The sequence below is a fragment of the Didymosphaeria variabile genome (genome assembly GCF_027946475.1).
Source record: "Didymosphaeria variabile strain IMI 356815 chromosome Unknown scaffold_6, whole genome shotgun sequence".
Classification (NCBI taxonomy): domain Eukaryota; kingdom Fungi; phylum Ascomycota; class Dothideomycetes; order Pleosporales; family Didymosphaeriaceae; genus Didymosphaeria; species Didymosphaeria variabile.
Window position 1 is genome coordinate 1,378,546 of NW_026611625.1, and position 24,479 is coordinate 1,403,024.

Below are 24,479 nucleotides of genomic sequence, written 5' to 3' on the forward strand. Positions count from 1 at the left end.
CCTGCGTGAAGAAGAAGCTGACTTCTCCAAGTTGTAATGATTCGGTGAATGGAAGAGGTTTCCGCGTGTGTGGGGTTGGTGACCTCTAGTGTTGGCGGGGAGTCACTCTGCGCTCGGAGCGGCCTCGGCTATATTGGTGCCTGTTTGCGTGGGGCCTCAAAGGTTGGGCTTTGTCGCCTTTCGTATCGCAAGGCAATGATACTTGCCTTGAGGGAGAGAACCAGGGCACAAGATGATGCCTTAAGGATTGTTAAGGCTGTCAACAAACGATCGTCAGCTGGTGTCAGCCGTTTCTGGATGTATGTGCGTGACGTCACGATCGAGACAGCCTGCGAACACCTTCAGGGCTGCATGCGGGCCGACAACGGACTACCAGCGCAATGCGCCAGGGTGCTAAGAAGGTTCTTGTATACTGCCAGGAATATGTCCGAAAGAATGGTGTGCTGACAATGATTATATTGCTTCTCTGCAGGACGACGTTTACGATTTCACGGCTTCATGGATCCACCTGCACCTGCATGCGAATGATCACGTGATAAGACAAAGATAATACACACATGGACAGAATCCCTCTCCGCGTGAACTTCCACGATAAATTAGTGAAGTAGAATCTCAGAGACTGTTCAAGCCCAAGTCAGCTCGGGGCAGACGTTCCCGTATCTATGGATGTAAGTTGTGCACGCATGTACAAACTTTGTCTATGGTAGCAAGCTCCTGGCAAACCTACGACTTGACCCGGATCCGACGGGAACAAGCCAGGACGAAAATCAAGCGCGCAAAGAGTTTCAACATGCGATAATGCAGGGGCCGCAATATCTATCTCAGCCCCGAAGACCTAGGCACGTATCTATGCAGGGGCCGAGTCAAGTCTGTTTTGGCGCTCACAACCGCCAATCTTAGGGCTCCACCACCTCTTTCCGTTCTCTCTGCGGCTGCCCCCAGTCACGCTTCATGGCGCCACATACAATGTACAATCCCGGGCCCCTTTACCCGTTCTTCCAAAGCGATTACACGGCAGCAACCGTTTTGCTCTTGACCTCCGAGTGAGCCGATAGCCTGGACCCAGAAGAGGCAACGACGACCGAGACGTCACGCCTGCGCCTTCCCCTTCGAATGACCCGGCTTTCCTCCATGCTTCTGCTGCGATGGAGAATCATGTACTTTGTCATCACACACTCCGCTTCACCACGTTCTGGAGGAGGGTAATCTCATCGCTACTTGTACTGCAGCCCAAGTTTCAACTTTCGGACTCCATCCACGCTAAGCGTTGACTAGCCCTGAATCCGGGACAGCGATGCTTGTATCCTGGCCGCTGATCATTATTCAACTCCACCGCAGCAAAAGACATTGGCCCCAGCCGCTCGGTGTTCAGATTCGGGATGCTGGACTGATCAGTGACCCCAACTTCGATGTTCCTGTCATGAACGAGAGTCGCTCAACGAAGGCAAGACGGTATCGTTATCGCGTGGTAGAGACTTCAAGCTACAAATGTTACAACTAGCAATTTTAGGGAAAAGGTCTCACCCCAGTTAGTGATGGCTTGGACGGTGAGCGGAGTTCCAGGCTAATGCCTGTCAACGCGTGGTTGGGTCGCCGGTAGGATTAATTTATGCATCTTAGTCTACCAAAAGCGGTCTTGGAGCCACTGGCTACATATCAAATGGGCTTCCCCTGGTGTAGAACACTCCTAACCTCCGCAGGCCTACGTTTCGGTGTCTCCCACTCCACCCCCGCACGCCGGTCCCTGCCCTTCGAATCTTCTCACTCCAATTGTCGTTGCTCCACTCATTGCGAGTCGACGTTCACTCGTGTTGACGAACCCGCATGAGCGACCGAGGCCGATACTCAGTGCACCCTCCGTAACATCTCGGCTACAACTACGACAATCGCTTCCCTGTGATCTACGTTGTCGACGTTGAGATCAGACCATGTCGGGCCCTCAAGAGATACGAAGAGCTCGCAGGGTGGCAGCGCCGCATCTGGACATTCGAGCAACGAAGAAACCAGAATTCCCAGTACCAACGGCTGTGATCGCATTAACGGCAACTTTTACGCCGCCATCATCATGTTTCGAGAATCTCCTCACCATGCTACCACCGGCCAGCTTTATATGGCATAACGAACCTGTTCCTCTTGCAAACAACACTGTTGCAGCCTGCTACCCGTCCGAATTCTTGGAGTCTTACACGTCTGTCGACGTTACCAACTCACTCGGATCTACGATAATGTCATCCATTGTCCCAGCAATGAGCCCCTTCGTATGTCCGAAGAACTACTGCACAATGTTCGCAGAGGCACGGAATTACATTGCATGTTGTCCCTCGTACGTCCACCCACAAACACTATTAAGCAGGATGAGCGCTAACAGTACGGAGATCCTATCAATTTCATCCTCCAGACACGACGGTTGATCCAGATCGACCTGCCTATGGCGGTACATGCTACAGCGACCTTCCCGCCAAGACAAACGTCCCAGTAATCGCATACGATGAAGAAGGCGACACAGCAAGCAAGGCCTTCAGCCAGAGTGTCAGCGGCGGACAAGCCTTCGCACATCCCATCGACGGCTGGGCTCTCACTTCGCCCACAATCATCGGCTGCCCAACCTCGTCAGCATCCCTAACATCGGACGCCGACTCGGACGGCGCAGCAGTTCACTCCAGTACACGATCTTCGGCATCGATTCGTAGTTCATCCCAAGCTGGTGCCGGCGCCGATGTATCCAACGCCTCTTCCACCGCGACAGCGTCTTCTGACAGCGGCGTTTCCACTGGCGCCATCGTAGGTGCCACGATCGGTGGCTGCGCCGCCCTCGCTCTCCTCGTTGGCCTCGTCTGGTTCCTCCTTGCGCGGCGCCGCAAGAACGTCATACCCAAAGACGCCCACCAGATGGCCGATGACCTGGGCGGCCCAAAAACATACTACCGCTCGGAAGGCCAGACCCAGTATAATAGCCACGAGGTGAGCGCATATCCGCAGGAGAAGTCACTTTCCGCCGAGACACATGCGTCGGAGTGGAGACCGAGTCAGCTGAACGACGGGCATGGGGCTTTTGAGATGCAGGCTGTGAATGCGCAGGAGTTGCCGGCGGAGGGAATGAAGGGTGGAGATTCGAAGGTTATGGGGTTTTATGCTAGGTGAGGAAGAGGTGGGGGAATGTGATGCGCGCATTTCGTGGTGCAAGTTCAGATCTATCCCTTTGACTCAATATTTTTCAAACAGGTCGTAGGGGGTCGCCTTCTAGGGCCTCTCGGCGTACATTATCTAGCGCTTTCGGCGGATACCCTTAGTCACTTTCTTGTGTAGAGTACAAATAACCCTTATACACATTTTGTCTATCGGATGGTCTCGCTAGGATTATGGATGGTGCTGTTCTAACAATCGACCGATATTGCGTGTCCACGAAGCGGCGTGTTCATCTATATGTTTCAAACGCGGCCGTTTGTTTGTGGACCTTACCGTTTCCATAATGCATTTGCTAACCTAGGCATGTCTTACTGGGCAGAACAATTAGAGCACAAGACCTCGAGACATATCTAGGCTTAAATCTGGTTTGTGCTCTCTAGAAGAGTAATTTTGATATGTAATTTACACATTCACTCCTAAGCAGCAAATTGCGCATACCAAACGAATACTGCAAAGGTCCCATCTCACGACCTAAACTGACTTCGTACGTACACAATGACTTCAATCAATAAAATTGACATCTCGAGACACGACAGGATCTTCCCTCCATTGCGCACACTTTCACCGTCTGCATTATTGCCACCATAAGTTCGGTGTGACCACGGGACTTTCTCGAGCTGGTCCTTGTAATGCTGGCAGGGCCACATGATGTGTGGATGTCGCAAGGTGCGGCGTTGAAGCTTCTTGTGAAAGAACGACAACGCCCTACGCGGCCAATAAGGCAAGGAGAACCGTGGGCATATCGTTCCCCATATCATATACAACCGTAGGAACAGATAAACCCTCCAAAGACGATTCAACCCCTCTCCCCAATGGCTGGCTCCAAAAAGATTGTTCATGCGAAGGTCCTCTGGCCCACCAGCCATGTCCAGTTCAATGCATGGCAGAAGAAGCAACATAAGAGTCTTTCGCCCAATGTCAGTTACGTCTCCAGCGCCGAAGAGTACCATCGGTACGTGAACCGTCCAGCCTCCAGGAACATTTTAAGTATGAGCAGTATCACCAGTCTCTTTTGGCGTACGCCAGATCCGAAGAAGCCTGAGTGTGACCATGCAATCCATCCCAGCGCGACCGTAGAGGACTTTTGCCCAGTGTGCCAAGTGGACCACTCCATCGAGTTTCTGGGCGCAATCACTCAAGCATGGGGAAAGTTCGGCGGCCCATTTCGAAAAGACCCTGAGCCGAGGACAGCTCATCCAGACTATGGCTGTCTGAAATTGGCGTGGCGTGCGGCTCGTCTTGAATTACTGAACCTGGTAAACAAGCTTGAGTCCCAGGCGGTTATTGAGAATCGCTTGGACTCTTATATTCCACCTGCTACTCATGATAACGGGCGTGTCACTACTGTGCATGGTGCTCAAGCGGCTCTCGAGAGGTTCCATCGACATTACAAGTACCCTGTATCAGATGTACCCCACAACGGTGAGGAAGAGGAATTGCTGTACTGCAGCCCACTCTCCTCTTTGAAGAAGAATAGAAAGGTGCACTTTGCGGATCAACTGGTTGAAGGCGGTGTGCGCAAGAATTTGACGTAATCACAAGCATATTGTGCTTTGCAAAAGTTCCTTCCCTAGCCTATTTGGCTCTAGGTGTGCGTGCTGTTATGACGATAGTTACATCGCAGTTCGCCATGCTGCCTCTTGAGCGCAGAAATCGAAAATACCATGCTGCTCAACGTCGAGACCGAGTTCCTGTACCAACAGTGCTAGGTTTTCTTTGAGACCGATCTCGACATCCGCGCCTTAGCATAGAAGCCCGAGCATTAGCCGGAGTTGGAGGCGTTGCTGGAGAGCATCCGCGACGAAAAGAGATTCTTGCGGGCTGATAATGTCCGGGCGGCCGCGGAGCGTACTGAAGTGCGTGGAGTAGGTAAAGGAGCTAGAGGCTGGTACTAATGGCATTGCCATTGTGATGGATGGGAGTAGGATTGTGGATGTAGTGCCGCCAAGGCCGCCAAAAGAGAAGGAGCAGGTGATCAAGCGGCCCACGAGCTGACCTCGGGAGTTCCGCCTACGGATTCCCTACTTTGAGAACCTTTAAACGAACAGGATACATGCGAAGGCAGTGCGTGCAGTGTATCTCATAGCACGCAGGACTATCACAGATCCTAGTTGAACCAATCCACTCAAGGCAAATGCCATTCGTCATTTGATGCAATTTCATTTGAGCCCGTAAATGTCCCGACATGCAAAACGAAGAATATGGGATATATACAACGACCATTGCCCAGGTCCTGAAGCCGCAAATATATACAGCAGAAGATACTCGCCTAGCCATAATAATGAGCCAGCCACATAAACCAATCCTAGATCTTGTATGAGAAATAGCCAATGGTATTAGCATAGCCAGAAAGATTGGGCGTCCAAGCCGCCTTGTCGACGCCATCGATGGTGACCATCTGGAGTGCGCCGACCTCATTCAGAGAGTACGCCAGAACGGTAGAGGAGCCCTCGATGCTGACAATGCGGTTCTGGCAGTCGCGGACCGAGTTGGTGTCCTTACTGCATGCATTGTTGTTGGAGATGAAGAAGGAATAGAAACCTGCTCCATAAAGTAGAATGTTCGATGAGTTCAGGACGCGGAGACCAAGCGCGTCGCAACGTTGGTCGGCAGGGCAGATCGTATTGTAGTTGGGGTCATTGAGTGTGCTGTCAACAGGGTACGGCTGAGCCTTCGCATCTGGTGTCGGCATGTAATATGGTGTCTCGCTCTGGATGAAGCCGGCGAAGACGTCCTTGGCGTTTGCGAACTGGTACTGGTACAAAGACTGATGCTCCACTCCGTTGCCATAGAGCCAGATATTGGAGCCTTCTACGAGAAGACCTCGGCCCACAAAGATGGAGATTTGAGTAGAAGCAGCGTCATCAAGGTCGTGGTCAGCTGTCCAGAACCAATTGTTCTCCATGTAAACGTTGCTCGCGCTCTTCGTGATGTGGACATTGGTATGGGCAGCCATGCAAGCATCGTTAACACTACCAACGGGGCATTGGGCGACTTGGAGTTGAGTCCCTTTCGCGCCACCGATACGGGTATGAACATCCCAGAGGCCAGAGCCTTTAGTCGTCGCCATGTTGTACTCGATCAGCTTAGCGCCAGGAGTTGGTCCCTGAGTACCGATCAGGAAATCAGATAGTTCAACGCTGCCGCTTTCGCCAGCCTTGCCAATCTGGACGACCGGCACGGCGTTTGTCTTGCTGCTCCAAGTGCTGCCACTAGCCAAGATGATAGGGTACGTCTCACCCACGATCTTAGTACCGGCAGGAATGTAAAGGGTCTTCGTGATCTTGTAATGGCCGTGATCGAGGAAGAGTATCTTGCCGGAAGAAGCAACAGAGTTGATTGCATTCTGGAGCGCAGTAGTATCATCCGTACTTCCGTCACCCTTAGCTCCAGAAGTGCGTGCGCTTACAAAGTTGCCGACCGCGATAGTTTCGTATTGAGGCTTAGACTTGGCGTAAAAGTTCTTGCCATCCAGAAGGCCGGCGGGGCGCTTCGGAGTGATCGCACCTTGGAACTTGGTCGGCCCATCAGGGGTATACTGGTTACCTTGGCCCCAGCCTGTAATAGTGGTGGTACCGCCTGCAAGGACAGTTCCGCTTGGACCCTTGACAGCGACAGGAACGTTGCTCAGAGCGATGTTCTCCAGAATGAGTTGACCAGCGCCAGACGCGGTAGAAGTCTTAGTCCAAGCCTAACTTGTGTCAGTCAAGATCTGCATGCGGGTGAGAGGGCACTGACCGAGTCCACAAATATCGGACAGTTGGTGATGGTGCTGTCAATAATGATCACTGATGCTACGTTTTGATCAGGACTGTTGTCCTTCAGACCCTTCATCGAAAACGCGGCAGTGCTGCAGTCGCTGATTGTAAGACCCTTCCACAGCCATCCCCAGTTCCAGATTTGGCTGATACCGATAACGGCATTCGAAATCTTGATGTTCTTCATGGTAAATTGTTGGTTGCCCACATTTAGTCCGTACAAACCACCCACGGTTTCGATGTCTGTGAGATGTCCTCCGGAACCTATCCTGTTTAGTACGTGTATTCACACGAGGTCTGAGGTGGCTTACCATTCTCGATGAAGATACCAGCATGCACCGAGTTCGTTGCAACGTTCATCTGAATCTTAACGTTCTGGATGCTGGTCGCCTGAGATGCTGGCCAATGGATACCCTGAGCGCCGCTGGTGGCAGGAATCGGAGTCAAGTCGATGACAAAGTTGCGAATTTGTCGAGCAAACACATTGGTCGATGTCCACCCTGGCTTTCCCGTGCCATCCTGATAGGGACTAGCATCGATCAACGCCAGAGCTTGTAGACTTGGTGAGGCCTTGAGCACTGGCCGGCTGTTGGGGTTTCCATGAAGTTGTGTCATGTAGTACATGATAATCGGCTTTCCGATTACGTATGTACCGCTGGGGAAGTAGACGATAGCAGGAGTGTCCGTTGAGGACTCGCATACCCACGGAGCGCAACGATTGCCGTCGGTGATTGCAGCATTGATAGCAGCCGAGTCGTCAGTAACACCATCGCCTGCGTACAGTTAGCCAAGGATATGACCCTCTCGAGTTCGACACGTACCTTTTGCCCCGTAGTCCTTAACATTTCGGAAGACCTTGTATGCAGCCGGATTCGCATTGAAGGCCGCACGTCCCTGCTTCTGGATAGTTTCTAGCCAGTATGAGCTTGCCTGGCGTTCCTCGAGGTGAGTCTCGGCGGCGCTTGAGGCGCCGTGACCGATTGGGGAGGCTGTGGTGAGGCTATATCAGTCTGGATTGCTATAAATGAAGGTGAAGGGAACACATACGCAGGGCCAGGGCGGCCAGAGGGCCTCCCGCTGCCAGTAGGCAGGAAAGGAAGGAAAGCATACGCATGATGACAGATATAGTTGACAATGTTCGCTAAGCTGCTGCAGTTATGCAAAACCTGAGTTCCCAAAAGCAGTGGAAAGGAGCGTGTGGAGGGCAAGGAGAAGGTGCCGCAGTGGCACTTATATGACCCTCAAGGACAGTTGAGATCTGGGGCAGTGACGGGGGATGAACGGAAGCGACGAATCGCAGGTTAGACACGCCGCGGTCATGCCTCAAGGAGAAGTCAGAAACAGCCTGGTGACTAGCCATTTTGTCCACTGGATCAATCATAACAGCGGTCATATGAACCGTGACTCCACAGTCAACGTGTGCCCAGCCAGACGACCTACAGTGGCGGCTAGGGGCCTCGGTGAACTGGGCATGGATGCTGGTCAGACAGGGTGTCTACGTGAAGTCTAATGCAGGGATGGAGAAGTATGGAGAAGGAGAGGTTGTTGTCCGAAATGAGCATGTCGGACGACCAAACATACTTGAGAAGACGGCTGCACGTAGCCTCATTTAGCCAGCTTCGGGAATAGTCACCGGGCCGGCTCGACGTCTGAGCAAGTTCGTCCAACCGCTGCCCGCGTTATGCTAGGGGCATGTGAAGGGGGCACTATTCTTCAGACAGAATGCCCAGTCGCCCACGTCCTGGAAAAACGGTGGCCTTTGCTTCTGGTCCCTGGCGCGATCCATTCGGAGTCGCACAAGCCTCGTGGCGCACGGATTTTGCGGGGTACATCCGAGTTCAAGGCTGTCACACAGCATCTCTCTTACGGCCCTATGACCCGGTGCGCTCGAGTCCGCTTGCGCGCGTGCTCAGAACTGCTCGAAAGTTACATCCGGGCTGCAGTACGGCTTCTCTGCAGCTTCGTCGCAAGCTGCCGCAGGTCTGGTGAGTGTTCCACCGGGCTAGCAGTCGCCATGTAAGGGCATCTTGTCCGTCTTGGGAGTTGCCGTAAGCGGTTATGGCGGTTCCATTCCAGAGACTTGATTCTGCCTTGTCCAACCCGCTTCCTCTGGACGGAGGCGCTTTTGTCGCAGACACGCAGGTACATGGCCCTTCAAATGTTACTTGAGTGCCGAGGAGGATCGAACTCCCGTGGAGACGTGCACTTGGGCGCTTTGCGATGTTGCAGTGCTTCGTCGATCATGAATGGAGGAAGCAAATGCCTGTCGCACATCACAATCCGGGGCACGCGTCCCACAAACTCCTGACCACGAAAGAATCTACCATGGCGGATGGGACTGCGAAACGTGGGGAGATTACAGTGCCGTCGACCGCAGCCAGTGACAGGTCGTGATATCACCTTCTTTTTATGGTCATTAGCCAATAGGATTCGCGTCCTAGATGAACAGCCACCCCGCCGCCGAGGCCGACGCATGCAGGACGTTGAACTTGAGAATGTCTGCCTATTTGCAAATGTTCCGGGGCACGTACGCTCTAGCTTCTACGGCAGCTGATACCAGTATGGCGAGGCGACAGCTTGACTCCTGAGTTTGCTTGAGACGCGACGATCTTGGAAAAACAACATGTCCGAAACCATGTGATTGAATTCCGCTTCGAGTGCATACTCCGTCAGGCGCTTGCACCAACGATCCAAGGTATGGGGCGGAAAGGCCAAAGGGATGGGCGGCAATGTACGTGCTCCACGGCAGTCCTACATGATGTTACACTTGACTACATAAGACCAACGCCAGGCTCGGTCGTAAGACTGCTCTTTGGGATAGCAGCCCTTTCACGCAACTTTCGGATGTCACATAGTGCTACTGGAGCGGCTCAAGAAACGTTGCTTCGACGAAACAGCATTTTCCAAAAGTAAACTTGAGCGGTTGAAGAAGCGGAAGAAATCTACCCAGTGCCGGTCAGCGAAGCTCACATGTGATAATCGTTATACATACCTGCCTGTTGCAGCAAGGCTCACAAGGCATCACATGGCCTTCGTCACAGAGTCGGTGTACTAGTCTTAGCATTGTTCTTCACAGCTTACTCTTCACTTCTACGAACATAGCATCGCCAATCGTGAAGACAGTTCCATGGCCGTCTTCAACCGTAGCACGCAGATACATCTTATTTCTCTCACGTCGAAGCAGTTTGACATTGCACAAGACTGTCGCCGGCGCAGGGACAGGCTTCTTATAAGTCGTGTTCAGGTCTGTCCTGAATCAGCCGTGCTGAGGAAGTTCTGGAATTCACCGCATATACCGCGGGTAAGGCGGCCGCCGCGACTTACATGCAGTGAAACCATTCATGCCCTCGTGCGGTCGAACATTATTCTGGATCCTGACATCGGTGTTGAGCTGCAGCAGCATCCCCATGGACTCATCCAAGAGAGTCACCACAAACCCTCCGTGCGCGATCCCTAGCGTTCGGAGATCAAGTCAGCGAAGTTAACTGACCGGCAACTTCAATAGACACATCTGGTAGACCGAAAGTTCGGTATTCGAAGTTTCGATGAAAGCGAACTTTCATGAACCAGAAGATCAATAGACCGAAAGTCTAGACACTTTGGTACGTTTCGGATCTAAGCACTTACTAGGCCACCCGCTCGTCCCCTCTCCAATCTCGTAGATAATCTTGAGCTCTTCGAGATACAGCTCCTCCACACCGCTGTTACTCTCCTCCCTTGGCCTCAGCGCCGTACACGAGCGAATAGTGCGCTGCGTCCCCAGCGTCTCGGCAAAGTATGCATCCTCGGTGGACGCCTTCGCAACGCGTGATGACGTCCGCGTTCGCGTCCATTCGGGCGAATCGAGAAGAGCGCGGCACCAGGGGATGGTGGAGAGTCGATCGATGGTGTTGGGGCCCGAGACCCCGTCGTTGTCCATGATTTTGATAGAAGCGTTCGTTACGAGGCAGCACGAAGACGTTGCAGCCGAGGTGATGCGCGAGGATGGCACGAGTCAGGGAAGGAAGGCTGATTGGGCGCGTACCTGCAGCTGTTATCGATAGCAGTGCCCCGCCGTGGGGTGTTTCCTACGCAATGAATACAGTCTTTTGCAGTCAGCTTATTGCGGAACCTTCGTCCACTACTTCTGAAATTCAGCCTTTGGGATTCGTCTTGCATTACCGTAGACACCATGTCCGACATCGACCTCCAAGAAGTCCACGACTTCATGATCGAAGTCGCGCGCAAGGTGGGAGAGCGCATTACGTCCGCGACGCCATCAACAGGAGCAGCGGGCTCGAAAAAGAACTGTAAGTTCCATGAACAGGCTATAATAATCCCAAAGTCTTCACCGATCGGATACTATGCAACCTGATCAATGTCTACTGGAACCAAGCTGAACATGCTTCCAGCCGTCGATCTCGTCACCGAAACCGATCAAGCAGTCGAAAAGATAATCTCTACTTCTCTCCACGAGAAGTACCCCAACTTCTCCTTTATGGGAGAAGAGACCTACAAGCCCGGCGACAAGCTCACCGACGCGCCAACATGTACGTTCTATTCGACACAAGATTAGGGAGAGACTCTGGTCGCCCAGTCGCGGCGCCCTCCGAACAAGATGCTAACAGTGAGATGGGAAAGTCATTCTCGACCCCATAGACGGCACAACAAACTTCGTCCATCGCCACCCCTACGTCGCCATCTCTCTCGGCCTCGCAATCAACCAACTCCCCACAATCGGCATCGTCTACAACCCCTTCACGCAAACCCGTATGTTCATTCTCCTCTCTTACCCTCGTCTCACATCGACTGTTAGTTACAAGTCCGGACCCAACCATCCGACACAACCCAACCTGCCCAACCGAAATAATTCATCCTAACCACCCTCGCAGTCTACTCCGGCATCAAAGGCCACGGCTCCTACCTAACCCAGTTCCTCCTCACGCCACAGAACCAAAAGCAGAAACTCCCGCTCTACCCCGCCACCCCCCTCGAAACACTAAACACCTGCCTCGTAGCCGTAGAATGGGGCTCTGACCGCTCTGGTAACGACTTCGCCGTAAAATCGAAGACATTTGCAAAGCTAGCTGAGGCGAAGGAGAGGGGTGGAGGCATGGTATGTGGCATCCGGAATCGGAGCAGATATAGCTCAGCTGACTTTGCATTCCAACGCGTAGGTCCATGGGCTGAGAAGTTTGGGCAGCGCAGCGCTGAATCTGTGCGCTGTGGCGGCGGGGGATATCGATGTGTATTGGGAGGCGGGATGTTGGGCTTGGGACGTTTGCGCGGGTTGGGTCATTTTGAGTGAGGCGGGGGGTATTATGGTAAGTTAGGTTCCGGTACAGAGTGTGTCCGTTGTCCTGATGTGACTTAGGTTGACGCGAACCCTGGAAACTGGGAGCCGAGAGTGGATGAGAGAAGGTATTTGGCGGTAAGGGGCGGCGAGGGGCAGAAGGCGTTGGTCGAGGAGTTCTGGTCGTTGATCGAGGGACGGTTTGAGGTTGGTGTTTAGAGGCCGATTAGATGGGATGTTATGAATGGAATGTGATAGACGCCCGAGGCGTAGTTTATTCATGTCTATGAGTGCGGAATGTATGCCCTCCGGCCACTATATGCAACCATCACTCTTGAACTCCGTAAATCCACCCAAATGCCATATGCTCAACCCATGATCAACACCCAAACCCAAACCCATAAACTTTTTCCAACCCATCTACTTCTTCGACTCCTGCGCCTTGGACAGACGATCATGCTCATCAATATCCATCGCCTCCCACGGATAGCAAATCCACTCATCCCCAACCGTCACAGCCGCGTGATACCGTCCCTGCACAACATCCTCGGGCAGTGCACCCTTCTTCGTCTTATCCTTGTTGTGCAGCACGAAGATGCTGAAGTTCGTCTTCTCGCTCTCACGACCGAGCTTCTTCTGCGCCTCGATGACATCCTTCTCGAGCTCCTTAACGGCGTACTCGAGCGTCGTCCGGGTATCGTCAACTTCATCGACGATGAGGATGTTCTTGCCGATCAGGTTGGCCATCTCGAGCGAGGAGAGGTCCAGCCATTGCGTGCGAGTTACTTTTGTGCCGGGCTGCTCGACGGGGTCGGTGCCGAGAGTTTCATAGAGGGAGAGGCCAATAGCTTGGATGGGAATGTTAGGGGAGCCGGGCTTCTTTAGGAAGGATCTGTCGTAAGATTAGGAAAAGGTTTTGAAGGCGGGGTGAAGAGGTGGGCGTACCGCAGAATGCGCGCGGGAACGTAGCCTCCACCGCCGATGGCGACCATGAGCTGCGGCTTGAAATCATTCAGGATGCGCTGGGCCGAACTCTGGCACAGCTTGTGCACCTAATAACGAGAATATTATTAGTCTACATATCACGATAATAGGCGAACAGTAAGGCGACCAGGGATCGGATAAATGGGAAGAAGTGTGAAGTGGAAACAGAAGAACAAGGTGCCGCAAAGCTGCAGATGACGCGTCCTCAGGATAGGATAGGCTGTAACTATAATGCACTCGCACAGCATGAAAGTCATCCGCTCACTGGGAGACTCGCGTATAGGTACTGCAGCAGTACTCGCAGCTACATGCGCCATGCTCTTGCTGTTTCAGGATTGCAGAACCGGAGACGGAAATGCTGCACGTACCTGGTTGTACGTGACGTAAATCTTCTCGACCATGATGTGGGAGCGGCGAAGGGCGGTCGAAGAGGCGTGGATGGGGTTGTGAAAGCTCCCGAAAAATTCTTGACAGGCGGACTTGGACAGTCAACGGGAAACGATTCGGAGGCTGCCGACGCACCCCGCAGGCCTGAAGAGGTTAGCGCGGGGTGATTTCTGTAAAGCCAATCACATGTCAGGCAGAAACGGGCATGTGCTAATGCTTGGGAACCTGGGAAAAGACGTGTTGACTGCCAGTCCGAAGAAGTCATGTAGTATCGCAGCATCAAATAGCAAGATGTTCTGGCGTCCACCTCCGGAGCAGAAGCTTCCCTTCATTTTCTCTCTCGACAGGTGCCATCGCCGAGTCCGTCGTTTTTGCCTTCGCTATGAAGGAGAACACGTAGATTCTGTCCAGCGCGCCAACCACTGCGAATTTATCATTAAGTAGAAGCCATAAATGCATTCCACCGACTAGCGCGTCGAGTCCGTATCTCTCCAGTACAACACATGGCTGAGCCTGGTGGCTGTCCTGACCACTACTATATCATGTTAGACGTATTCCTATCAGATGCGAAATGGTAAACAAGGCAGAAGACATGGTAGGTAGGACGTAGCACTTTCATGCATGGCCAAGTCGTCGATAAACTTTGGCAGTGTTATTGCAGGCTACGTCCCACCATTTCGCGACGTTCGTGAGTGCGAACATACCTCGTGCCTAGGTGCTTGAAGTAGATCCGGAATCTTGAATCAGATTCCCCTTCCCAACCGAAACCTACTTGGTAGAAGGCATCTTTCCACCAAGCGGACTTGACGTCTTCCGAGCACAATGCCGGACGCTCTGGCTCACCGAATACCTGAAGGTTCTCATCGAAGTGGAAGCTGCTGGAGAAGCCGTTGTGATTATAACGGCAGAACACCTTGACGCGGAAGCCGCCATTTCGATCGACAGGATGAATGCTTGTGATCGAAGCCCCCGCCAAGTGTCTGGCTCCAGCAGGCAGTGGGATCATGAATTTGTTCATTTGGATAACTTGACCGTCAAACGTTATAACATAATGATGTATCGACATATCCTCGACGTGGTGACCGCACCATCTAGCTTCGCAAGTCCGTGTCGAGAAGAGCGTGAAAGTTTGTGCACGCGGATTTGGGAGAACCCTGACGTCCAAGCATCGATCGCTGCAGTGTCGTTAGCGAGGGACCGATCGAATGTGCATGGCCTCTCGCGGGTCATCGAATAATGTTATTCGTGCAATTTGCATGAGTGAACGGGGTCATGAGACATATGGTGAGCGGAGATGCATGCTTTGTGATTATCTGCACCTGTCCATAGAGTGGCATTTACAAGTGAATGAAGCACATACTTAGCTATACCAGACTCGAAGGGTGGCTGATCCAAACGCAGCGTCTTGCCTTTCTGTGAGTCGAGATCCCAGAGATACAGTTCGATGTGTTGCTCCGAGATACCACCGCAAATGATAGTGCGGTCCCGACACGCTTTGAACCTACCCATAAACGGCGGCAATCGAAATCTCGCCTTTAGTATACCGGAAAAGTCGAATACATGGCAAGTTTGGGTCCCCGTCCAACATGCAATTAGTTGGGTGGAAGCAGCGATAAAGAGTATCTCCTCTCGACCTTCCGTGCAAGCTCTCGTTTCTTCGCCAGAGACAAGGTTCGTCAATCGCACCTGACGGTGGGGTTCAGGATTATCAACTAGAAAGTCTTCGACCAAAATATTACTATCAAGACTTGGGACCGGTCCAGCAAGGGTCGCGGAGGCGGCGACCTCGATAAAATTTCCGGTGCGGAACCTGTGGATGCACCGGGCTCTTCGAAGGCAGTCTTCATAGTTGGCATCGTCAAGAGCGACTGTTCCATCGTACCAGCTTTTCAACTTGGGCTTCAGGATATTCGTACATCGCAACAGACCACACCAGCGCCGGGAGACCTGGGTTTGGTCGTGTCAGCTGCATTGCAGGAGCCAGCTACTCTCAGCGGCGGTGCTAGTCGATAGCATATATTTGAAGCTGGATAGGGAACCGTTTCGGACCGGCTGATGTCAAGAAACATATGCAGGTACCAGATGCAGCGCCGCACGTACTACGTTTGTGGGATGCATTGCCCTACATGACTTACAGTTTGAAGGCGAAATGGCGTCGAGAGATCCAGAAAGGAGAAGATGTGAAATACGAGCTCGGCTGGCAGACTCCCAACGATGTCGAATTGAAAGGATTTGGAGTCGACCAATGCCTTGATCTGGCGCCACTCGTAGGGCGAGAAGTGGTCGGTAAGCGCAGCGATTGCCGCTTGGCGCGCGTGCGAAGGTAGGGATCTAAAAGCATCGATAAAGGCCGGCGTGGCCATGGTTGGGTCGACCAGACTCGCGCCGAGGCGGTGGTGATCGTCGAGGTCGAAGCAAGCGGCGGAAGCGGACGTAAGCAGCTGGAGGGCGCGCGCCAAGGCGAGTCTCAGCCTGGCGCGAAACGGTCTCGGGGCAGCTTGCCACGAGCATCAGGTTCGAGAAGGCGAGGGTGCATTAGAGACACGCAGAGCGGTAGCGCAACGAGCAGCGCCGTGCTATGGAGCCTGGCCGCGGTTTCAGCGGCCAGCGAGGTGCAGGGGGCCGGGGCTGATGGTCGGCAGACGGTCCCCAGGCGGACGGCTGGGGAGGAGGCCAGCAGCCTTCCGCTGCGTGAACCAGGTGGAGACTCGAGGCGGGACCGCAACGGCAGTCAGGCCGTTCCAAGAGAAAGCGTGCGTGGACATGCGACGGCGGCACCCAACAGCGGACTCTTGGTCCATCTGATGCCCTCTTCTGGCCACCTCCACCTCCCAGCTCGTGCGCCCGCCCAAGTGCCCGCCGCGTCCTGCCTCCCTCCATCTTCCCCGGCCAGAGCTCCCAGGCCACGAGCACCATTGCGCAAGCTCCACGCTCTTCCGGTGCCGGTGCGCTCCCCCGTGGTCTGTGCCTGCGCCATCAAGGAGTCTTGCGACACTCCCACTGCCGCGGCGCGCCGTGGTCTTCCCAAACCGGCCGTCCTCCTCTCGTCTCGAGCTGCACGGCGCATCGCATCTTCGCATCCTCGGCCTCTGCAGGTGCGTCTGGCGAGCGCCGCTCCCAATCTACGCTCTGACGTGCTCGCAGCCGACATTGCCTGCAGGATCGCCCTTTTCCTGGGTCCTCCTGGTCTTGGTGCAGTGTGCGTCCGATCCGACCACAAGCAGCTGGGGCCCTGCTTTGACTCTGGAACGCCCGCGCGACCCCCTAAAAGATCCATCGTCCTCCCAGCTCACGGCCCGCCAGCCAGAACCGTTCCGCTCCCGCCGTGAAGCTTGCGAGTTGCTGCCGTCGAGTGCCTGCCCTCCGACACTCCCGCCGCACCTCCGCCCAGCGCCTTGTGGTATGCCCGCCCGAACTGAGGCGTCCGCTCTGCCATAGTGAACGTCTACCTTCTCTGCATCCTACGCTACTGCCCGCAATTCTCTGCCTGATCTGTGCGGCTGCTCGATACACATAGATTACTGCCCTGGTGCGATCCGCGCAAGCACCCTCCACGCGCTGCGTCCCCTGGGTAGCCCAACATTTCCACCACCTTCACTTCCACTCGCGCGCTGCCGAGCGCAACCATGGCTTCTGTCGCAGAAGCCCGCCGAAGTCCCTTCTCCGCCGACCCGCACCACCAAGCTCTGCACAAGTCCATACCCATACTGCCGTCCTCAACCAGCTCGACCCATCTCACCCCGCCACGGGACCCCATGGACATCACCCCTCCACCCTCCCCACCATGGGCCCGCCCATGCTGAACGGCCCCGTTGGCGACCGCAACAACGCGAATCAAGACCAGCATTCGAACGGAGACTCGGAGGGCAAGATGGCGAACGGCAATGGCAATCCTGCGCCTGTGGGAGCTGCAGCGGCTGCGCAGCAACCCAAGGTCGTACAGACTGCCTTCATCCACAAGCTATACAAGTGAGCCTCTTCAGGCATTACCCGCTCCTCTGCACCCCAAAGCTAATGCGACCGCAGCATGCTCGAAGACCAGAGCATCCAGCACCTGATTTCATGGTCAAGCACAAACGAAAGTTTTGTCATGTCTCCTTCAAGCGACTTCTCCAAAGTTCTGTCGTACGTGCATCAGGAGCTATGACCGCTTTTTAATATATCTAACCGGGCTTGTAGATCGTACTTCAAGCACACTAATATTTCCTCATTCGTCCGCCAATTGAACATGTATGGGTTTCATAAAGGCAAGCACCGCCCAATATTGCTACTATCGACCATGGCTGACAATACGCAGTGAGCGATGTCTTCCACACTGGCTCGCCCGACTCGCCGCTGTGGGAGTTCAAGCACGGCAACGGCAATTTCAAACGAGGCGATCTTGTAGGCCTGCGGGAGATCAAGCGCCGTGCCTCGAGGCACGCGCTCATCCACCGCGATTCCTTCTCCACGCCTAAAGTCCCATCTGGTCCGCCGGCTGGCCCACCGACCGAGTCCATGCCTGATCCGATTGAATCACGACTCGCAGCGTTGGAGCATGGCTTGTACGACATGCACGCGCGTATGCAACGCTCAGAGGACAGTTGCGCCTACCTCAGCCAGAAGAACACTATTCTCATGGACAACATGATCAAGTGCCAACAGGTTAGTCTCTTGGCTTACTCCGATTCGCTCCAGCTAACACCCGGAACAGTGGAATCACGATCTAACAAATTATATCATGGCCTTAATACCAGACCCGGAGAACCAAGTATACAAGGACGGTACGTACTTCTGCCTATACTCTATTTTGACGTCAACTGACCATGACTAGCCTATTCGATGCAACGAGAGATTTCCCGCCAGTCCGAAATGTTGCGCGTGTTGGAGGTTCCCGAGGAGCCTCTCTCTGCCCGACAACCGTTTTTCATCCACCTAGATAATAACCAAGCCCCTCTTTCCCCACGACAAATGCCGCAGGATAATGGGCCCGAATCGCGACGAGGCTCTTTGGCAGGTTTACCTTCTCGCCAAGCTCCACCATTCAAACCTCCGGTCCCGGCACATCTTGCGATTTCTCCGCGCCGTTACGGCTCAATTGGTACGGGTAATTACTCTCCGTCATCAGCCAGGACCCCAGTGACTCACCAGCCACCCCCACCGCCTCCACCGTCCATCCAGCATCCTGGCAATACACTGGGGAGTAATCTGGGGACTAGCTCGTCCCCGCCTTACAATCTCTATAGGCGGCATACCTCGGCAGATATACGTACGCACGGTTGGCAACCACAACCGCCCTCACAATCACCATACGCATCTGGACAGAATTCAACCCAATGGCCCTCCTCCCCTCATCGGCCGCCTATCGGAGGCGAGGACCAACAGCTCCGTAACGCTTTGGAATCCTATCAGCTACCCCGCGGTCCACGCCAACAGTCTTCTCGTCAGAACACTCCACCTCTGACGAGTGATACCACGCCGTCGACATTAAGCGCGGACAGTAGCTGGTCTCTTCCCGGAGCCCGGTATCCTTTCAAAGGTCTAGACACCCCCGGCCCACCTACACGTCGCTCGAGCATGGCGTCGAATGTACATTCTCTCCTCAACCCTGCAGATACCCAAGAGCGGGCGGACGAAGACGACCCCGATGAAGCACGGAAGCGAAAGCGAATGCAATGAGTTAACAACATATCCATCATGTAACAATACACAGCACATACCAAAGACGGCCTCGGCCCTGACGACGCCCCGCTACGTTTTCGATACTTATATTTCGCGGGTCCTGTTGGACCTGCTACTTTGATCTATTCTCCCGATATCACATGTTTGCGTACGCTTCTTCTCGTTACTCTCAAAAGCTGTTACATGCTCGCGGAGACATACCGCCTTGTCGCAGATGCCTTTTCCGGATCGAAACTCCTCTTGTAACAGCCCGATCCTCGGGACACATACCCTTTTCCTTTCGTATCTTTGCTTGCGATTTGCCTAACGAACTGTTGATGTCTATCCCGCATCTACTCCCATTTCTCTCCGATTTACGTAATCAAACCGGGTCTCAAGCAGCGTACGCGCTCGCTTGCGCGGTTGACTTCTGATCTTCTTTTGTTTCTGTTCGGACACTCGCTTTGCACATCCGCATCGCAACACGCGTGTCCGCCTACGTAGCTCATACCAATAAATGGAGTCGCGAAAAGCTTCTCCTTTCTAATGTTACTCACACACGCCTCGCATCCCTTCGTAAATACACCACGTAATTCGCTGCTCCCACCAATGCACAGATTACTAGCATTTCCCTTCCCTTTCAAAGCCTTACAATTCGCTACGTAACGTGTCTGGATCAATATGATCTGCGCAGCGAGAAACTCTTCCCTCGGTTTCCCATTACCGCAGAGACGACTACTCTTACTACCCTTACTCGAGTCAAATCTAGATGCTCAACCATTTGCCTCCTTTCACTCCGATTGCCTTGTTCACGGGATTTCTTCGGCACTTACTCGCTACTTTTCGTCACACCCTGCAGTGTCTCACAAGGGTAGTTCCGAAGGATCGCCAGCGGCCCGATTCGATTTGAGTCCGAATCAGCATCCCGGCTGCTCGACCTTGGTCTTCGTTCCGAGGAATGCGAGCGGAGTGCTGCTCAACCCGGAAGCTCGCAAGCTGAACGCGATTCGTGCGTACTGTATCTATTGGGATATGCCCAGTGGTCATCATGGGTACAAGCGGCGAGATTTGGCTGTAGGGGTGGCGTAAGCTCGCATAATTGTACGGAGGTTGGCGGCGAGCTAGGGGTAAGTTAAAAGCATGAATTGTGTACAAAGTGAACAACTATATCTCGCAGGGATCAATGGCAGCTTGGTCCAAGAGACTAAATAATACCGTTGGGAACGGCCGCTCTGATACTGCGACCACACTCATTCCACAGGTTGGAGATGCGTGAGCAGACAGTACAGAAGCAGTGTCTTTCATGATGAGGGACGAAAACGGGATTCACGGCATCTCACAGCAAAGCACATAGCCATAGCGGCGACCTTGTATCACATTACATCGCGCGCTAAAGGTAAGCTCCAGCTTCAGCTTCCCAGCATCCTGCCATTCTCTCTCAAGCGGTCTCAGCTGCAGCAAACTTCCTCTTTCCTTTCAAAACCCTCAAGGCTCCTACTAGTCAAAGTGGACCTACAACCATCGCAGAACCATACACCAAAAACAGAGTGTCCCATATCCCGCTGTCCGTCCTACAACTACAACAACAGCACCAAGTGCAACAAAAGAAACGCAGTTTCGTGTCGTCGGACTGTACTCTCCCGTAGGAGGGGGTGCTTGTAAAACGCTGATGCAAGGACGGCGCACGGAAGAGACGCAGGGGGTGAGCAAACGCCACGGAAAAGATGAGGAGTTGCGAGATGAATCGAGAGATATCCAGCCGTGATGATCCAGTCTTGGGCGGCTATAAACGCCAGGGGAGGGGAGTCAATCCTTTCCAATCCGAGATGTTTTTTAGGGTTTTCTTGTCTGTGGATAGATGCGCGAGCAGACGTGTGCTAGAGAGCATGGCGTCGCTATGTCAAACTGGGTGCGCGCGTGAGTAGGGATGTGTGTGGGCCGTGGTGTGTGCGTGCTCGATTACGAATCTGTCATGAGCGTAACTTTTAGATGGTCTTGGGACTGCGAGCGTTGCTGTCAGATCCCGCGTTAGCATTTTAGCATCACCTAGGGAGCGGGAGAGGCAAAGGAGGGGCGTACCTCGCATCCACGATATCATCGACATGGTTACACATCGCAACGAACAAGTCAAAGAACAGTTTTCCCCCCATCTCCATTTCCATCTGCATGGTACCACTACGCTTGAAAGTTTTCCGGCTACGGATGATGAGCGCTAGGTAATGAGCGCGCAGCCTCGAATCACTATCCGGCGTGTTCTCGTAGGCATAGCGCGCACTACGCAGGATGGTGCCGACCTCGATCCCGCTCTGCAGGCCCTGCTTGCGCAGGGGAGAGCTTCTTGAGCTCTTCGAGGCCATACCGATCAGCAGCGCAGTACACGGCTGTGTCACGGAGAATGATGTCGCCTACGCCGGCGTGGTAGAAGGTTGGCTCGACGGCGGCCACGCGGTCGCCTTTGTTTGGGTCCGGGCTTGACACTGCACCTTCGAGCATCCAGGTCTGGCGGCGCTTGTCGTGGACCAAGCGCGGGTAGTAGTCTCCCTTGTAAAGATACTCGAGGATGCAGGAAAAGACTTCGGGTTCCTCCGTTGGCAGGTCGATGCGCCGGTTTGTGCTCTCGAAGAACTGGCCCCGCAACGCTTCTGCGAAGTACGGGGAATGGCAAAGGACGTCTTCGTGTGCAGCAAAAAGGCGCTGGTCCGGACCGATGACAATCGTGACAATGGCAGAGGTGAGGCTAGGCGACACCTGCTCCATCATCGGACTGTCCATACGGACGGACTCCATCTTGTCGACGATGCGCTGTTTCTGTCGGGAGTCGTCGCGAAACGACCTCTTCGGCTGTTTGGTAATCTTGCCCGAACGATCCTTTGAAGAGCGTTTTCCGAACATGTTGGGCGAAGAGTGGTATCGTTTGAACGAGTGACGGAGCGAGCGACGAAGGGACTGGTAAAGAGTGGACAGGTTAGTGTGACGCAGCTTTGTGAGTGAGAGCTCCGGAAGCCCTTCAGATTTAACGCGACTTTGCGGGAGAAAGTGCTGAGAAATCCGAAGCGACTCTGTGTGTTGTCGTCACCCTTGGTGACGATAAGCACACGTTGGTTGTCGGGCTCTATGGGTCTTGTCGAGAGGCGTACGGACAGGCGGTGGGGGAGAGGCCAGCCTTATTATATACGGCGCCAAGTCACACTCCCCTGCAGCCTGTTGATAAGCGGCGGGCAGTGCCTGCATGTTGCATGCTGCGATTCGTCAATGGCTCTACAAGTGCCCTCTAAGTGGATGGCAGAGGAACACAGGTCGATTTGCCGCGGCTCTTCATTCGACGGCGTAGACAAGGTGGGAAGAGTTGGAATGTTGTTTCTGGGTAAGACGCGGTATCCCTGCAGATCTGCGTAGGCGACAACGCAGACGAAGGCTGACGTCGTCGGGCCTTCCCTGAAAGCTTCCAGAGAGAGCGCTGATATTCCAGGCCTCAAACTTGTTGTTGTTGATAATGCTCCAAGATAGATGGTACGAGAGTGCTACACGCGTCAAACTACGCACCGTGTGACCAGCCAGCGGAAGAGTGACCGGTACGCATGGGCGGCCTCTGCCGGTATCCAGCCTCGTGACTCACAGAGAGAGCGACGGAGCTAAAGCGCATCGGAGTACGGGCGGGTGGCACTCGTCCTACGGCATCATAGCGAGCCTGCTAATGTCTCTCGATCGTGATGCGTTTCGGCATTTCGAAGGTGGTCGTTTTCGTATTTCCCGGTACTGCCACGTCGTAGAGACCTCGGTCACACCGCTCTGATTGATAAATACGAAGAGTCTGGATTTTGTAAGAGAAATTGGGGAAGTGTGTTGCTAAGCACATGGAGGTGAAATGAAGAACAATGCGCTGGCAGGTGGTCTAGAGGGAAGGAGCCAAGGGCGGAAGGCACGCTCTGCTGTGGAACTGCAAAGGTGACCATGGCGCTCAAGAGAAAGAGGGTAGACTACAGTAGCGCAGGAGGTTTTATGCTTTTGAACATACAGTTGGATGTTTTTAAACAGCTTTGAAGTCTGAACTTGGATGAAAGAGCGCCGGGGTAAGCTCAGCAGCTTTGGTAGTCCGCAAGCAGCTGATTGGTTGAGCGCAGCTCAGGGCAGTCATCTGCTGTTTGTGACGTCTCGCATATGATGCTTGCGAAGAAATCATTCGATGCGACGAGTTCAACATGCCCACGCTGTCTGCAGGGTGTCAGGCTCCACTCCATCAGCGCAAACGCGGTGGACAAGAGAAGTCAAGCGCAAGGCGACAGTGCTGAGTCTGGACGTTTACGGCAGCTTTGACTCCGTCATCTGCCCCCACCAACCCACCTCACGGTCACTCCCGCAGTAACTTCAACAACTACCCGACGCATTGCGCTACCCTTACGACCTCTTTACACGTACTTTACCTCGTCTCCGAAAATCAACGGTGAAAGGTCACATTGCGTCCCTAGTAGCTGCAGCTTGACGTCTTAAGGCGCGCTCGACTGAGTCCACTGCCGCAAACGCACCCAAGTCCGAAATACGCAACCGCCACTTCGTGATCAACCGCCACAATGAGCGCCGGCGCGAAGAAGAGGATCATGAAGGTACGGCATAACAACAGCTAAGTTTGGCCTTCACATGCAGAGGCTAACGGGTTTGCAGGAGTATGGCGAGTGCATGGCGGAGACGCCTGCGGGCATGAAGATCAACTTTGATGAACAGAACATGACCAAGTGGGAGGTTCTGATGGATGGACCAGATGGTTCTGTGTATGCTGTCAGTCCCAACTTTGCAAACGTATCGCAATCCTCTGCTAATCGTGTTGCAGGGCGGCCATTTCAAGCTCGAGATCATCTTCCCCAACGAGTACCCGTTCAAGCCCCCGGTGGTCAGCTTCAGGACCAAGATCTACCATCCCAATGTCAGCAACGACGACAAAGGCTCCATGTGCTTGGGCCTACTGCGGCCCGACGAGTGGAAGCCGCCGAACAAGGTTGTCGCGGTGCTGCGCCTGATCCAGTCGCTGATGGTCGAGCCGAACATTGACGATGCCATTGAGCCTTCTATTGCGAACGAGTACAAGGAGAACCGCAAAGAGTTCGAGAAGAACGCCAAGGATTGGGTAAAGCGGTATGCAAAGTAGGAAGGAGACACGACAGCGGCGAGTTGGGCTTTCTTTGTGAGGCGCGTCAGCTTGGCCTCTGCGCATCCCAGGCGTCTGGCGAAATTTGCATTTGATGGGTCACAGTTTGCGA

At 53.8% G+C, this 24,479-nt stretch overlaps 8 protein-coding genes across 8 annotated transcripts; 5 read left to right on the plus strand and 3 right to left on the minus strand.

Moving 5' to 3' along the window:
- Positions 1–2,282: 2,282 nt before the first annotated feature.
- Positions 2,283–3,141, plus strand: N0V89_008359 (uncharacterized protein; the record flags this gene model as incomplete). Its single annotated transcript, XM_056217115.1, has 2 exons — positions 2,283–2,323; positions 2,376–3,141. 2 exons carry the CDS (start codon positions 2,283–2,285, stop codon positions 3,139–3,141), a joined length of 807 nt encoding a protein of 268 aa, XP_056068671.1.
- Positions 3,142–3,998: 857 nt separating this feature from the next.
- N0V89_008360 (uncharacterized protein) lies at positions 3,999–4,721 on the plus strand (the record flags this gene model as incomplete). Its single annotated transcript, XM_056217116.1, has 2 exons — positions 3,999–4,138; positions 4,253–4,721. 2 exons carry the CDS (start codon positions 3,999–4,001, stop codon positions 4,719–4,721), a joined length of 609 nt encoding a protein of 202 aa, XP_056068672.1.
- Positions 4,722–5,491: 770 nt separating this feature from the next.
- On the minus strand, positions 5,492–8,058 carry N0V89_008361 (uncharacterized protein; the record flags this gene model as incomplete). The annotated part of the gene is made up of 5 exons (XM_056217117.1): positions 5,492–6,877; positions 6,925–7,208; positions 7,256–7,717; positions 7,766–7,933; positions 7,992–8,058. 5 exons carry the CDS (start codon positions 8,056–8,058, stop codon positions 5,492–5,494), a joined length of 2,367 nt encoding a protein of 788 aa, XP_056068673.1.
- A 3,057-nt stretch (positions 8,059–11,115) lies between these two features.
- On the plus strand, positions 11,116–12,435 carry N0V89_008362 (uncharacterized protein; the record flags this gene model as incomplete). The annotated part of the gene is made up of 6 exons (XM_056217118.1): positions 11,116–11,233; positions 11,336–11,473; positions 11,565–11,693; positions 11,816–12,039; positions 12,101–12,247; positions 12,298–12,435. The coding sequence occupies 6 exons, from the start codon at positions 11,116–11,118 to the stop codon at positions 12,433–12,435; spliced, it is 894 nt and encodes a 297-aa protein (XP_056068674.1).
- Positions 12,436–12,636: 201 nt separating this feature from the next.
- HPT1 (hypoxanthine-guanine phosphoribosyltransferase) lies at positions 12,637–13,601 on the minus strand (the record flags this gene model as incomplete). Its single annotated transcript, XM_056217119.1, has 3 exons — positions 12,637–13,108; positions 13,162–13,268; positions 13,569–13,601. The coding sequence occupies 3 exons, from the start codon at positions 13,599–13,601 to the stop codon at positions 12,637–12,639; spliced, it is 612 nt and encodes a 203-aa protein (XP_056068675.1).
- A 3,770-nt stretch (positions 13,602–17,371) lies between these two features.
- On the plus strand, positions 17,372–18,773 carry SFL1 (Flocculation suppression protein; the record flags this gene model as incomplete). Its single annotated transcript, XM_056217120.1, has 7 exons — positions 17,372–17,556; positions 17,614–17,712; positions 17,767–17,834; positions 17,885–18,231; positions 18,281–18,350; positions 18,401–18,667; positions 18,718–18,773. The coding sequence occupies 7 exons, from the start codon at positions 17,372–17,374 to the stop codon at positions 18,771–18,773; spliced, it is 1,092 nt and encodes a 363-aa protein (XP_056068676.1).
- Positions 18,774–21,501: 2,728 nt separating this feature from the next.
- N0V89_008365 (uncharacterized protein) lies at positions 21,502–22,119 on the minus strand (the record flags this gene model as incomplete). Its single annotated transcript, XM_056217121.1, has 1 exon — positions 21,502–22,119. One exon carries the CDS (start codon positions 22,117–22,119, stop codon positions 21,502–21,504), a length of 618 nt encoding a protein of 205 aa, XP_056068677.1.
- Positions 22,120–23,795: 1,676 nt separating this feature from the next.
- N0V89_008366 (uncharacterized protein) lies at positions 23,796–24,367 on the plus strand (the record flags this gene model as incomplete). The annotated part of the gene is made up of 3 exons (XM_056217122.1): positions 23,796–23,828; positions 23,887–24,000; positions 24,053–24,367. The coding sequence occupies 3 exons, from the start codon at positions 23,796–23,798 to the stop codon at positions 24,365–24,367; spliced, it is 462 nt and encodes a 153-aa protein (XP_056068678.1).
- Between the last annotated feature and the right edge of the window lie 112 nt (positions 24,368–24,479).